Source organism: Lagopus muta, chromosome 1, assembly GCF_023343835.1.
Source record: "Lagopus muta isolate bLagMut1 chromosome 1, bLagMut1 primary, whole genome shotgun sequence".
Taxonomy (NCBI): Eukaryota; Metazoa; Chordata; class Aves; order Galliformes; family Phasianidae; genus Lagopus; species Lagopus muta.
This window is the reverse complement of record NC_064433.1, coordinates 92147609-92162197: the sequence shown is the minus strand read 5'-3', so window position 1 is coordinate 92162197 and position 14589 is coordinate 92147609. Positions and strand designations below refer to the sequence as shown.

General features: G+C 46.8%; 2 protein-coding genes across 10 annotated transcripts in view; both read right to left on the bottom strand.

The window, feature by feature from the left end:
- Window positions 1-14589, bottom strand: part of GPR89B (G protein-coupled receptor 89B) — a 168471-nt gene that overhangs the window by 107907 nt on the left and 45975 nt on the right. The window lies entirely within an intron of this gene.
- The window catches only part of BCL9 (BCL9 transcription coactivator), a 54883-nt gene continuing 45203 nt past the window's right edge, over window positions 4910-14589 (bottom strand). For all 9 annotated transcript variants that reach the window (XM_048934007.1, XM_048934011.1, XM_048934006.1 and 6 more), the window contains 5 exons: window positions 13665-13854; window positions 13101-13200; window positions 10428-12657; window positions 8807-9067; window positions 4910-7100 (listed from right to left, as the gene is read on the bottom strand). In XM_048934007.1, the coding sequence (XP_048789964.1) occupies window positions 5983-7100; window positions 8807-9067; window positions 10428-12657; window positions 13101-13200; window positions 13665-13854 (3899 nt within the window). In that variant the 3' untranslated portion in view covers window positions 4910-5982. The remainder of the gene's footprint in view (window positions 7101-8806; window positions 9068-10427; window positions 12658-13100; window positions 13201-13664; window positions 13855-14589) is intronic.

Here is a 14589-nt window from a genome sequence, read left to right as displayed (position 1 = left end):
ACCTTTGCTGCCACATCACCAACATCCACCTCTAATATCATAATACAACAGAAGGCATTATTTTTGGAGCAGCCCTCATACGATGCACTTGCTAAAAAAGGAGCATTACCAGCACATAGCCAACAGAAGTATTTCTAGCTGTGATGCTGACAGTTTTTCCTAAAGGACAGTAGAAGGACCACTATGTTGCCAAAATTTCTCTCTCAGTAAATAAAACTAGGATCCTACTTTTTTGGAGATATGGAAAGGCTAAAACAGGGGGACCAGTTATTGAAGTGGTGCTGCAGCAATTGGTTCTGCAATACTCCTTCTCACTTAGACTGCAGCAATGTTAAAAGTGAACCACTGGCAGATAGGTGACTGCAGGCATTCGGGTACCTTCTCCCAGGAAGAGTGGGGTGGATGATTTAATGCTACTCTTTCCTTAGGCTACCCCCACTACAGTTACTTGTTGACACCGTGCACAATGAACAGAATGACTTGACTGTTAAATACATTGCTGGAGGTCTCACTGAACTGCTGTTAGAAGCTGTCAAAAAAGCAAACAAAACATTGCTATTTTCCACTGAGCTCTTTATACAGCCTAAAACCATAATACTGTTATATAAAAATCAATGGCCTTGCTTAAGAACATCGTGATCTGCTCTAATCAAGCTCTCTCATAGGCATGGTATGAAGCATATGGAGAGTGGTGACTGAAACACGAGGTGTACGATTGGAAGCCATTTGCAAGACAGGGACTGCTTCAGAAGGGGGATATTAAGGAACGTTGCTGGAGGCTTGAGCTGTGATGGTAAGCAAAGCAGGAATTCATGCACATTCTGAAACAAGAGCCAAGAGCATATCCCAGCAAAATCGAGTGGCAAATGCAGTTGCAACACTTAGAAACTGCAACACACTCAAGATCAACAGAATTCAGCAGCACAAGCTATTCTAGTGCTCCTATGACTGTTAGAGGGCATTGCATTCACACTATTAAAATAATCTAATTGCTCTAGGCAGGAAAACATACTGAAATGTACTGAAATACATTATTACAACAGCAAAGGACTTTAGAAAAACAAGCAAACATCTTGGCAGCAGCTAGGAAGGAACCTCTGAACAGGTTATTCATACTCGTCTCATAGATTCTGCACCACCCTCTGCACCAAACTCTGCCTTACCCTTCTCCTTGGAACAGAGTTGCTTGGACAGCACATTGGCTAAAGCCCATCAAACATCTCCAAAGTTGTCATGGAAGGAGGCACATTTAAATACTGATTTTGGAAGTGGGATTGATGGGACAGTGGAAGGGTTCAAAGATCACAGGAAACAGCTAGCAAGTGCCAAACTGCAGAAGAGCTGAGGCATTTCTGAGAAAATGAATACATAAATAAAAATAGTAAAATTGTATATATGTGTGTGTGTGTGTATATATATAAAGAAGATACAGAGAGAGAGAGATAAGTTCCCTCCAGAACCAATGCATCTATATGGAATAGCCTACTTTCCACAAGAACCAGAAAAGACAAATCCAAACTAATGGGACACAAAAAATATCTGAAACTTTCTTACCCCAAGGCTGTTAGTAGGAGTGCTGCTGAAGTGAACTAACGGAGTTCAGCCTCAGGTTCCCTCATGAACTTGAGCTGCTCTCAAGATTTCTAGCATCTCAAACAAAACAGCACTGCTTTTCTGCCTCACACTCTGCCTCAAACAAAAGTAACCAGGAGTGTAAAGCGTGGTTATGCAATAAGTTGAGAGGACCCACATCGCTCAGTGAAGGACCACAAGCACTGAAGACTTACTGGCTGAACATGAAGATCAAGGGCATATTGAGCTTAATATACTTTGAGTGACGTGGTTTAGTGGTATGGTGGTGATGTATTGATGGCTGGACTGGATGACTGTAGAGGTCTTTCCAACGTTAATGATTCCAGGATTCTATATTTGTCAACGAATCAAACATAATAAAGCTAGCAGTTTGAGTTGGGAGTTTAAGGCCTGAAAAAAAAAAAAATCCACTCTAGATAATGTGCTTTAATCTTAAACATGACTAACACAATAAAGCTCAGTGTTACTCATCTATCACAACAAAGAGCATTAACAGAAATAATTGGAAACTACATGGACTGCTTCAGAATAGGAAAATCTTTCAGCGAGAGGTCACCTCATCAGGATGATGACACAGGCTACATAACACAAAACTTACATCTTGGGATAGCTTTAGGATTACTACCTAATCAACACAGTGAAGCACCCTCTTACCCTCCTTAGGAGGGGTCAGTTTCTCACATCTACCCCAAGTCAGGACCCGTGCAACATACCAGAAGCACAGCCAGTACTCAAATCCCAACCAACACCGAAGAAGATCTCCACACATTGGTCTGTTTTCTGAAACATTACCCATTAGGTACCACTAGGAGGTTGGTACTAAGCCAATTGGTCTAGAACGTTGCTTGTAACACCCTTTGGTGGCTTAGCTAACCCACAATACATGCACAAAGCTCAAATTCATTTGGGCAGTGCTTAAAACCGCCAGCGTACTTCACAGGTGACCTGTTCACAACAGTCTACTACTTTAAAACAAACAGATTTAAAACATTTTAAACTTTTGATTTAGCAGGCACATTACTTTGCGTTTCAGAAGTTCACCATCTGCTGGGTTTACCTTTTAAGTCTCTGCGCTCCGGCTGCGCAGCCATCTGGGATGAGATAATTTGAACAGCAGACTGTTTCCTCCCATGCTACTAGAGAGGAAGAGCAGCCAAGCATGTATGAATAAAGTCTATTTCATTCTTTCAAACAAAAGGTAGAGGAGGAGGATTTGGAAATTAAAAAGAAGAAGAAGGAGAAGAAGAAAAAAAGAAGAAGAAGAAAAAAAATCGATGGAGGAGAGGAACTAAAAATGGCAGCCCCATTATCCTTCTTCAAGTGCACCATGACTACCAGAGCTGAGTCATAGCTACTATTAAAAATAAGCAGGAGAGAGCAGAGCCTGAACTTACATCCTAAGGTGAATATGCAAGGCTGGCAGCTAGAAAGCTTTTGCATTTGAGAGCTGAGAAGGGGGGAAAGTGAGATCAGAACAAAACAGGGCAGCTCAGTCCATATCTACCAATTTTTTATTTTTTTTTTTCTAACTGGATCCAGCTGAAGCCTTTGAATCTCGTAGCTGGGAATGCCACTGAGGTTAAGGGGACCTATGTGATGCAGGAAAAGCCAAGTCTCTTGCATTTTCTGCAGGAAAAATCTTGTTAAGACACCAAATGCCAACATTTGAAGTTGGACACAGAAGGAGCTTTAATTACCTAACATCTTAAAAATGCATCTTTTCACTTGCTAAGGGCCTTTGATGCAGTCATTTCATATCCTTTGCTACTCAAAATACCTCAACGTGTATAGGAAAGAATGGGGAAGACGTATTAAAGAAAAAAAATAAAGAATTCTGCTTATTACCATGACAGTCGAGTTCTCCTTGTTCAACATGGTAAAACAGCCAAACATGGCAGCAGCAGAACTGTTTATAAAAGTTGCACTATGACAATTTCCAAGATCCTGAAAAAGGAACTGTGCAACCATTTAAAGAAAAGGTAACTCCACTGTACAGGAATAACACTTACTGTGTCATTGTCAGCTGTCTGAAATCTTGACAAGCCCATGCTTCAGGCACGCTACTTGTCTTGTTAGAGGGAAGCACCACAACACACATCCCACACGTTGTCAGAAGAGTAATTCTCACCCAAAATCATTTCAAATTTGCATGACAGCACAAAGGTGAATTTGGAACAGCCGACACAATGCTTTGAAGACTAGCGTGCCTTCTGATGTGTGTGGGTTCATTCATTTTGTAACACTAGCAACTCAACTTTGGTAAAACAGCCATGGACAGAAACTCTTTTTCCATCCTTTAAACATCAGCCAACTTTCACAAACCCTCACACATAAGCATATTAAAGGTGCTCATTCTCATGTGAAGTTTCACACAAATTGACAGCCTTTTGAGGAAACTACTAATTTAAATAATTTCAAACAAGGACAAGTGAGAGGAAGAGACTACATGTTCCATATACAGTGTACAGTGCTAGGGCAAGCAGAGAGCTACAGAGCGCCTGCTCCCTTCCCTACAGATCTGATATATCCCAGTTGTTTCCAGCAGCGGGGCTCAACTCACAGACCTGGTTTAGCATCCAGTCCTTTGCTTCTCATAGACAAAACCCAAAAACCTGCTCACTGAAACTCAGAAGGCAAGCGTGAAAAGGCAGGATTAGGAAGCAATCGATGACAACTGCAGCAAAGCAATAATTTACCCAGCAGGGCCATCTTGATAAAAATCTGCTCACTGATAACTTCTTTCTCACCTTTGTTATTTAAGTTCATCCATTCCCTGCTATCTCAACCTCCAAGTGACAGAAGTCAGAGATGCTACCCAATCCAAAGCCCCCTGAGGGGCGAAGGGGGCAAGGGGGACACAGCCCAAGCACCCTGCACAGCTCTAAGACTCCAGTGCTCAGCAGGTGGACTTTGCTGCTTTGGGAAAACTGAAACCACCTACCTTGTAGAGCTGCAAGCGCTTGCCAAGAGAAAGCAATAGAAACAGCAGGCGTTATCTTTGACTGCCAGTAAGGAAAGATCGTAACCATCATCCCTAGGGCATTCAGAAATAAGGCCTCACTCCAAGGAAAACCAAGCTCCATTCAAGAGTAAGCAAACAGAAGCACCTTGCAAAGAGCACGTGGCTCCTACAGACTTGATTTTTACGAGCCGCCACAGCTTGCCCCACCTAGCCACCAGACTATCTGTGATCATAGGAAAGAGCAAATAGTCATCTTGCCAGCCATTCGATGCACATAGGAAACAACTGGATTGGATAAAAAAGACAGTTCATCTTTGTAAGAAACAATATATTTTATTTTTCTGACACCACAGCCCTGGCGAGTGGTTTTGTACCAAATTTAATGGAGGTTACACAGAACGTTTTACGCTGGGGAGGAAAAAAAAAAAAACAAAAAATAACCACAAAAAAAATTCTGGATAACTTTTAGTGTCTGTTCCACTCCCACATTAATAAAATCACTTGGGGTTTCTAAGAAAAGGAGAATAGGAAACAGTGAGAGAGACTACTGTAGAATGTAACAGTGTCCAAGTCCAGCCCCTTCCTAGAAGTGGGAAGAGTCCCCACGTGAGGAGAGGCGCACCTAGATTTACCCCCCAAAATAACACAATGTATTGCAGCTGCCATAGGAGGAGATAGAAGGGGGACGGAGAGAGAGAGAAGCCTATTTAATAAAGAGTGGGAGGGAGAGACAGAAGGTGCTGGACAGCACGCCATAATTTGAAAAATATGTCCTTAACTTATTATTTATTTCTTTTAAAAGATTCCCCTCACTGAACTTAAGTTCCTTTTTGTGCTTTTCATTAATACTCTGCTCTGAGGTCGTAGTTTGGTTTTTCTATACATTGGAGTTGAAGGAAAATAGTCCGAAGTTCTGAAGATGGATTCTCCACCTAAAGTAAACAGCCTAGAATCCCATTCTCCTCTCACCCCAAAGACTAAAGTCTCTGCTAAAATCCCTTTTACAATATAGTACAGTACACAAAAAAAAAAACAAAAAACCAAAATAACTGAGAGTCCTGGGAGAAGCCAGTCCAAAGGACGTAAACATACAGAGAATGGTGCAACTTGTGACAAATGGCAATTCTCAAAATACAGCTACAGATTCTCAAAGCAGGTGCCATCACGGGATACCCAAGTCCACAAAAATAATTTTTAAAAAATAAATCTTAAAAAAAAAAAAAAACAAAAACAAAAAAAAAACAACCTGTTAAAATGAATAATTTTTTTTCAGGTAATTCCATACATTCGAGATTTCCCAAAGTGTTCTCTGGTCTCTTTTCACCTATTGCATGGCCAAACTGTATTCCTGAAGCTCCCAAAAAAGCCCTCAGGACTTGGAATCTCATCTTGACAAGGATCGGAACATCCAGTCTTACGGTAGCAGCTTAAAACATCATGTTCCCTGGGTTTCCAGGGCCTTGGCTAAATCCTCCCATGCCAACATCAGCAGCCATACCTCGGGGCCTCATCTGGGGGGGAATCATGATGTTTTGCTGGGGTCCCATCATGCCCTGCATTGACATCATCATCCCAGGTGACCCCACAGGGCCCGGGTGGCTGTACAGCCCGGCGGGGGCTCGGTCCTTGCCTGGGATCATGCCCACGGCAGCCACAGGGTTGCTCATTAGCGCAGGCTGGCCAGGCATTGCTGTTTGTGCTGGTGACATCATGCGATGGTGCGGCCCCATCATGCCTTGCTGCAGAAAGGCCGGCGGCCTCATCGGGTTGTGACCCGGCATGGACGGAGCCGTCCCAAGGGGGATATCCGGAGTTCCCACTGGCCCGGGGCCCCCCATGCCAGGCAACGTTAGTCCCATCCGCGGGGTCTGCTCTCCAATCATTCCCTGCATGTGGGAGAACCCGGGCCCGGGGCCCTGCGGTTGCTTGCGGCCTGGCACCTCTCCGCGAGGGAAATACTGTAGCGTCTGGCTGGGCTTCTCCGATGGGATAATCCGGGACAGGTCAAACTCAGGTATTCCCGTGGCTCCAGGACGGATCACCTCCTGCAGCTCTGGGTCAGTGAAAACCGAAGGCATATTGTTTCCGAGAACAGTGAAGGAGTCTGGACCACCAGGGCCTCCAGTCTTGCAAAGTGCTGGATCTGTCGAACTTTGGGGCAGGTTGGTGGGACGCCCCAGAGGTCCTTCTCCATGGAAACCCATTCCCGCTGGGAAGTTGCCTTGTCCACCGCTGGGCCCGTTGTGTGGGAACGGCACCTGCTGTGGAGGAGACTGTACAGGAGGGAACCCCTGTGGGAAGCCCAGGCGTCCTTGAGGTACCATTGGAGACTCTTGGGAACCGTGCCCCATCATCGGGTTGTGTGACATCAGGCCGGGTCCCACGGGGACCCCATGAGGAGGTATATTGGGTCCCATAGCATTTGGAGAGGGCATCTGGTTGTTATGGGAAAGAGGCTGGGTCATTCCCATGGGGCTAAGGGTTGGCATTGGACCCACTGGGTTTGGACCTGAAATTCGAGGATTCTGAGAATTAATGCCCATTCCTAGGGAAGAAATAAGGAATCGGATTTAGATTACAGCCAACAATAAACAAATAGCAAAGATATCAGAGAGCTTTCTGCATGGTTACCAAGTCCAAACACACACACACGAAAAAGAATTAAAAAAAAAAAAAAAAAAAAAAAAAAAAAAAAAAAACCATTGCTAACAAAAAAAAGCATCAGTAGTGGCTCTGGAGAGTGATATTTTAACCAGAAAATTGATGCCACTTGCACATCAGTTTATCTAACTTTGTCTCTGCTCTATCAAAAAGGAACTAAAGCCTGCTCTGTAAGTAGCCTCTCAATCCATCTTGTACTTTTACTATTTTCCTGGCACTCTAGCTCAGGCAGTTGGTGACAAACGTGTCTGTGGCAGATTACCAAGATATGGACATTTGTCCACCAGGAGGAGGTGACAACCTCCTTTCAAAACCTAAGAAGAGATGAATGAGATAATGCTCGCAAAGCCTAGATAGTGGAGATCAGTGAGCTATCATCAAACTGACTCAGGTAAGCCAGCTTTCCCAAGTATATTTAGCAATTCTCATTACTACTGCGTGAAACAAATAGCATAGCTACAGGTAAACTCATCAAGAATTCATTACTAATTGCCACTCTCTTCAAACATCCAGTCATCCTCTCTTTCAACTGTATTAATTCAAGTGGGTGGAGGGGCTACAAGCTACTTTTGTATTTAATAAACTCGTACCCATCATCACAGAACTGTCAGCAGAAATTGGATTTATCATATAAACATGCTGATCCACGAGAAAGCCCAAAAGAACAGCATTTTATTTTGCCTTCCCTCCCACCCTCTCAAGTAGGTACCAGGACAGTTCCCTCAATCCCAGCTGAGGTTATCATTACATGCACACCAAGTATGAGTAAATTTTGAGAAACTGCTTTAACACTCTATTCTGTAACAAAGGCAATACATAAAACATAGTGGAGGAGAAGAGACCAGATGATTCAGTGTCAACAACAAAACAACTCTGTGAAGCTTCTGTGACACTGCCTGAAGAAGACAAAGGAAGAAGAGTTTTTTCTGGATAGTACATTGTAGGTCTGGCAATTACCCCCATGAGGAGCTTTCACTTGCACAAGTAATCACAGAATCACAGAATCACAGAATCACCCGGGTTGGAAGGGACCCCAAGGATCATGTAGTTCCAACCCCCCTGCCTAGCAGGGCCACCAAACATGCACATTTAGATCAGGTTGCCCAGGACCCCGTCCAACCTGGCCTTAAACACGTCCAAGGACGGGGCATCCACAACCTCCCTGGGCAGCCCGTTCCAGGGCCTAACCACTCTCCTTGTAAAGAACTTCCCCCTGACATCCAACCTAAATCTTCCCTCCTTCAACTTAAAACCATTTCCCCTAGTCCTGCTATTGTCAGCCCTTTTGAAGAGTTTACTCCCCTCCTGGGTGTAAAACACAAACCTGTGTTGAAATCTTTCCTATACATAAACAGTTTCCTAGTTTAGATGCTTTACAAAGAAAATACACTTTCCAGTCAGAAAAACTAGTTGCAAGGAGAACTCCCATCTCTCCACTTCAGAGAACTGCAACTGCCTTCCCTGAAAACAACCCATGGCTCTACATCCTTCAAGGTTTTACCTCTCACCATCTTCATCTGATTAAACTTCCATAAAAATCCCCACTGTGCTGTCTGACAGCTTGAGCTTGTGTTCCCTTGAATTTCTTACCTGGTACACTGTTCATAGGAGGCAAGTTTGGGGAGCGTGCAGGAGGGGAGTCATCATCTGAACTGGCCACAGTTTTGATGGCATCGTGATAGAGCGGTGTTGAGCTGGGCATGGCAAATTTGGACATCCTGGACATCATAATGGAGAGAGGATTTTGGGAGAGGGTCGGCTCTGGAGGCATTGTGTAAGGACTGCTAGAGGGAAGATTTCCAGGGAGAGTCACAGGAGCAGGCTGGCTGACGGTGGAAGGAGGTGGACCACCTTAGGAAAAGAGGAGGGGAAATTTTCTTTAAAATCTTTTCACGGTTTCTTCTTCTAGAGCACTCAAAAACTAGAAAGCTCTTTTATTACAGGAGACCATCTGACTACTGCAGTCAGTGCCTGTGCAAGGTAACCAGAAAAACAAGCCTATCAGTCAGTCAAGACGGTTAACATTTGTTATCCTACACTATACTGTAACTATCCTGAGCCTGAACAAATCCACAAGAATGATCAGGTAAGTCTGCAAATCCTACATACAATTTGACTTCCTTGCACTAAAGACAGATGTATGTACCACATCTAGTCACAGAAATCCAAACTGAATACACGGTCAATTAATTGTTCCTGCACCCACCAAGTGTCAACTGTAATGCCTTTCTCTTTTTCTTTAGGAGGCATCTAACAAGCACAAGAGAATATGCAGTGCAATGAAGAGATGTAGCAGATATTATGCTGAGAAACATGGGCAGATTTCTGACAAGATACGTTAGGAGCTACAAACAAAACCCCTTCAAATTTCACTTTTAATTTTATACATGTATATATGTTCACTGCTCACTCCAGTACCTATTGGCTTAACATAATCCTTCGCCCTCCCAAAATTAGAAATATCTGCACTTCCAACCTCCTTTGTTCTTTAGCAATGAATTCTGCACCCCTCAGAACACATTTGAAGGAAAGACGCTAAATCAAAGTTGTACCATCCCTCAAAATTCACTGCACGTTTTCAGCCCACCCCAGAAGAGGGAAGACAGAACAGAGAAGACAAAAATCCTGCAGTGTCAGAACATTTCCACTTTGAAAGCATTAGATATAAAAGCATCCTTCAGGCGCAGACTGAAGCATTTGGTTCCGACTTGCAGGAGCTGCAGCTCGTGCTGGGCAGACACCAACAGCCAGGCTGGCTCCCCTACCACACAGCCCACGGCACGGAGACATAGCCAGCAGCCCTGCTCATGTGATGTAAGGGGTCACCCTGCCTGTCACCACTGCTGCTGGAGATTCCAGTCTCACCAGCCGCGTCCCAGCCGAGCCTCTGCAGCGCTGTTACCCACGGCAGCACTAGAGGGCAACGTGGGCAAGCCTCTCCCAGCCTCCGGCCGGCTCTCAGCAAGATCTCTCCAGGCTGGAAAGAGCTTCCGCGCCTGGAGCCTGGCTGCAGGGTACAGCCTGCTCCTCTGCAAGGTTGTGGATGGCATGTGCCACCAACAGCCCAAAGACATCGAGGAGTACCCTTTCACTCCACTGTCCTCCCAAAGACCATCCCTCACCCTGACACCCATGCGAGAGCTCTCTCCAAACCTCTGGATAACCCATCGAAGCCAAAGAGACGGGCCGGGCTGGAAAAGGCAACACTCACCCGACTCCACGTTCCCCAGCATGGCTGGAGAAGACATGGTGAGAGACGCCTTGTGATTCGGGGGGATGCCAGGGCTCTGCAAAGGAGGCTTCGGAGACGAAGTCCATCCTGGAGAAGGTGCGGGGAGAGACGGGGACTTGAGGTGGACAGGAGAAGCAGCAGCAGATCCCAAGACCGGGGGGGACTTGATGGAAGCAGCGGCAGCTGCGGCGGTGGGGCCTGCGAGCATTCCTGCCAGCTGGGAGGGCGTCTGAGGAGACTTGAGGTTCCCCGAGGGAGACCCCATCATGGGAGACTGGACCTGGCGCATGGTGGGAGACTTGAGAGGATTGATTCCTGGAGAATGCACCTGACCGGCTGTGGAGATATCCAAGGGCTTGCGGCCCAGGCTGCGCTGCGCAGGGGGAGCAGTGTTGAGGCTATTAGGGTTACTGGTGGGATTGAGAGGTAGTGGCGGCATGTGGCTGAGCCGGTTGTTAGTCCTTTGGTCAGGCCCTATCTGTTCTCTGAGGTTTCGGAGACCAACTGCCGGGCCCTGAGACATGGGAAGGAAAGGCCTGGGACCCATGCCATACTCCTGCTGCGGGTGCTCCCCAAACGGCAGCGGCACCATCTTCTGCTGAGAGGAGAGCATCTCCGAGACACCCGGTCGCAGTTTCATCATCTCTTCCGGTCCGACTCCCGCCTCCCTCAACTTTTGAGGTACCAGGGGTGGGTTGGAGCCCATGCTGACATTCATGCCCATGTCCCCCTTCATGCCACCAGGGCCCATCCCAAACTCCAGCTCCCTGCCAGAGCCCATTTGGGGGGGCATTCCTTTTGGGAAGTCCCCCCTGGAGGGGCTCATCGGCCCTTCCACTGGCATGCGAGGGAAGATGGGGTTATTCCCAGGCTCCATGTGTCTCTGGGAGGCGATCATTCTGTTGATCTCCATGCCAGGCCTGATGCCTTCCATGTTGAGGCCAGGAGGGAGGCCCATCTGTTTCTCAGCCAGCTGCTGCTGATAGATCTCTTCCGGCAGGCCCTGCGGGTTGGGGAACCGCTCCCCTCGGCCAGGGCCACTGAAGACACCCTGGCCAGGAGGGAAGTTTCGGCCATCTGGGATTTTTGGCACGTCGTCTGGCCAATTGACTCCTGAAAGCCCTGGCCGAGAGGCAGGATTTGGGACACTGGGGCCCTCCATGTCAGGGTTCATCATTCCCGCAAAACCAGGCAGGCGCATCTGGCTCCCAGGCATATTAGGATGAGGGGCCATACCCCTGGGGGGCAGAGAGTGTGACATGTTCATGCCTTCAGGGAAGGGCTCTGGACCCCCAGGTCCCCAGCCTTCCCCGGGGGTCATCTGGTAGGGAGGAGGGGGGCCTCGGACAACCCCACGAGGCCCGTGCTGATGGACCATCATGTCCTGCAGGGAACACTGCTGCACAACAACCTGCTCTTGTTTCCTTCTCTTCTCCTCGTAGAACTCCTGCTGCAGCTTGAGCCAGGCCACCTGCTCAGGAGTCATGTGGTCCAGGTGGTCTGGGCCTATAGGTCCCGACTGGGAGTTCATTGGTGGTGGCCCCATTTCATCTGGGGAAAAGGGCATGTCCCTGTGTCCTTGAGGGCCAAACGGAGCCCCTCCATCTGTCCGAGACCCTGACCCTTTGCCTAAACTTTGGGATTGCGCCATCATGGCCTGTATTGGCCCTTCAGGTTTCTTTTGGGGCCCATCCATCACCCCAGAATTTGCAGGTGGCCCTCCGCTTTGCCCTCCAGCAAACTCCTTCTCATCAGGGAAGAGCATGCGCTGTATGTCTCTCAGGGTCTGCAATGAGCGCTCTCGATGTTCCAGCTGCTCCTGCGACAGTCCATCTGGATTCTCACCCAAACTGGATGGGTCCCCACCAGACACCTGCTGGGGAGGACCTTTGGGGTCTGCAGCAGAGCTATTGCTACCTTGGGAAACAGGGCTAACTGCTCGATTATTGGGGGTTGAACTCTGCCCAAATCCTTCTGTCTGCAGCGGGGTTGAGTTGGCAGGGCTGCCCACAGACATCACTTTGCTTTCCACACTGGGACTGTCCTGGTCTATGGGACACGGGGGACCAGTGGATTTGGATACTGGTGCTGACACAGGTGCAGTCGGCTGCATTTTGGCGTTCTGAGGAGGGTTCTGGTCCTGGGCAGTAGGGGGCTGTGGCTGCGGCAGGGGTTTGGGTTCAGTCCGAAGTGCATTGATCTGGGGGTTCTGAAAGAGAAAGCCACGTGCCATCACTCTCTTCTTACAGCTGTGCCACATAAGCAGAGCTGCCAATAACAATGTCCTGTCATAACCCCACCAGCCCAGGCTCTGCAAGGAAGGGTAGCATCCCTGTAAAAGGCATTTACAGAGCAGCATTTTGGCCTTAAAAAAACAAAACAAAAAAACCCAAATATTTTTGCTCAAGCGTTACAGCAGGTACCCCTTCCTTCTGCATTAGCTCTGCATGATCGATGGGTTGGAAATACACTACCCAAGTATTGCAAGATAAACATTCCTTTGGATAATTCAAGACATTTATTTGCAGAACAACCATCTCTCTCTTTTCCATCCTAAAAACTTATTTCAGAGCATCACCCATCTCTCTGAATCACACATGCACAAGCACACTTAACATTTCCCTTCCCACCCACTTGCAGGCAGCTCCCTACCAAGGGTACAGTGTTTCGTTCCACCTTGCTGTTTGAGATGTTTTGGATATGAAAGGACACAATGGTTTCCACCTGTCCCTTCAGCACGGCTTCTGCAGCCCTGCAAAGATAGACAGACAGACACACATATCCAGTTGAAGCTAAGAATCAAACTTTCCTAATCAGCATCCTTCACCTTTCAGCTGGCAGAAGGATAAAAGACTTAACCCCACATATTTGATATCAGATAAGCAGCAAAAGGAAAATACTTACATCTACGAACTCAACAACTCTTAAGGGGTCACACCTAGGTTTAAGTCACTCCAGCTTATACTTGCTGTGTGGATTGCAAATCAATATCTTATTGACATCTGCCAAAAATGCACCCCATAGGAATATATCATTACTTCTCAGAGAGCAAGAGGCCTCTTCCCCACACCAACCGGGGACGCACCGTCAAAACACTTAGCATTGCTTTTTTTGCTACAAAAACACACATGACAGAGAAAGGGCACCTGAGAGTTTCATGAAAAGGGAATAAAAATATAAGCCCCTCTGCCTGAAGACATTCAAGCATCTACCTACTTGTTGGCCATCTCAGTAGAAAAGACATAAACCACTTTGGATGGAGTCTTCTGCCCACTTGCTGGTTCCAAAGCAGCAGTCAGGCCATGGGAAGGTGTGGAAGACCTTGGGGCTGAAGCATTTGAAGGTGTCATGGAGTGCGGTGTGTGCTGAGAATCCTGGGACTTCACATGATCAGCAGAATTGCAGTCTGGAAGGAGGAAAGAAGAGGAGAAATCACATCTTGGCACCTCTCCCGAAACCGTTTCTGGTTCACATTTGCAAACTGACAGAGTTTATCTTCCTCTGAAGTTTCCTGCTTGTCCACCAAGCACTAATCAAGGCAATCCATTTATTACACCATGCCTCTTCCCTTTAATGCAATGCTGCCCTAGAGATACTGCTGGGGAAAGCTCATCTTGTCACATTCTAAGACAAGTGGCAGTTCCCAGAGCTGATCTCTGCAATCTCTAATGGCCACAGAGAACAGCAGGAAGACTACACACTAAAATGTGCAAATATAAAAATGTCCGCATTCAAGGAGAGCACTGCGACAAACTCTGCTTTTCCCTCCTCCTCCAGTCACCTTAGCCAGGAGACCGACCTAGCAAACAGATGAAATAAATGAAAGATGGACAAATGACTTGTCTATTTTCACACCACCTTACAATGACAACACTTGAAGCCAGGAACAGAATGCAGAAATCCCAACTCTCTGGTTTGTGTTACCAGTCAGGGCGCTACAGGCTATGTATCTGTGTTGACAAAACAGGCTTGCGTATCGTTCAAAACCCCAGTTACAACAGAGTAGTTCCTGGAAGGCCAAAAGCCAGAAGGAAACCAACAGGTTGTATTTGTACTTTCAAATCCTCGGGGGAGTTTCAGAGTTACAAAGGAACTTTCCTACCAGAGTTGGGTCTGCACTTCAACTTAACATGAACAAGAG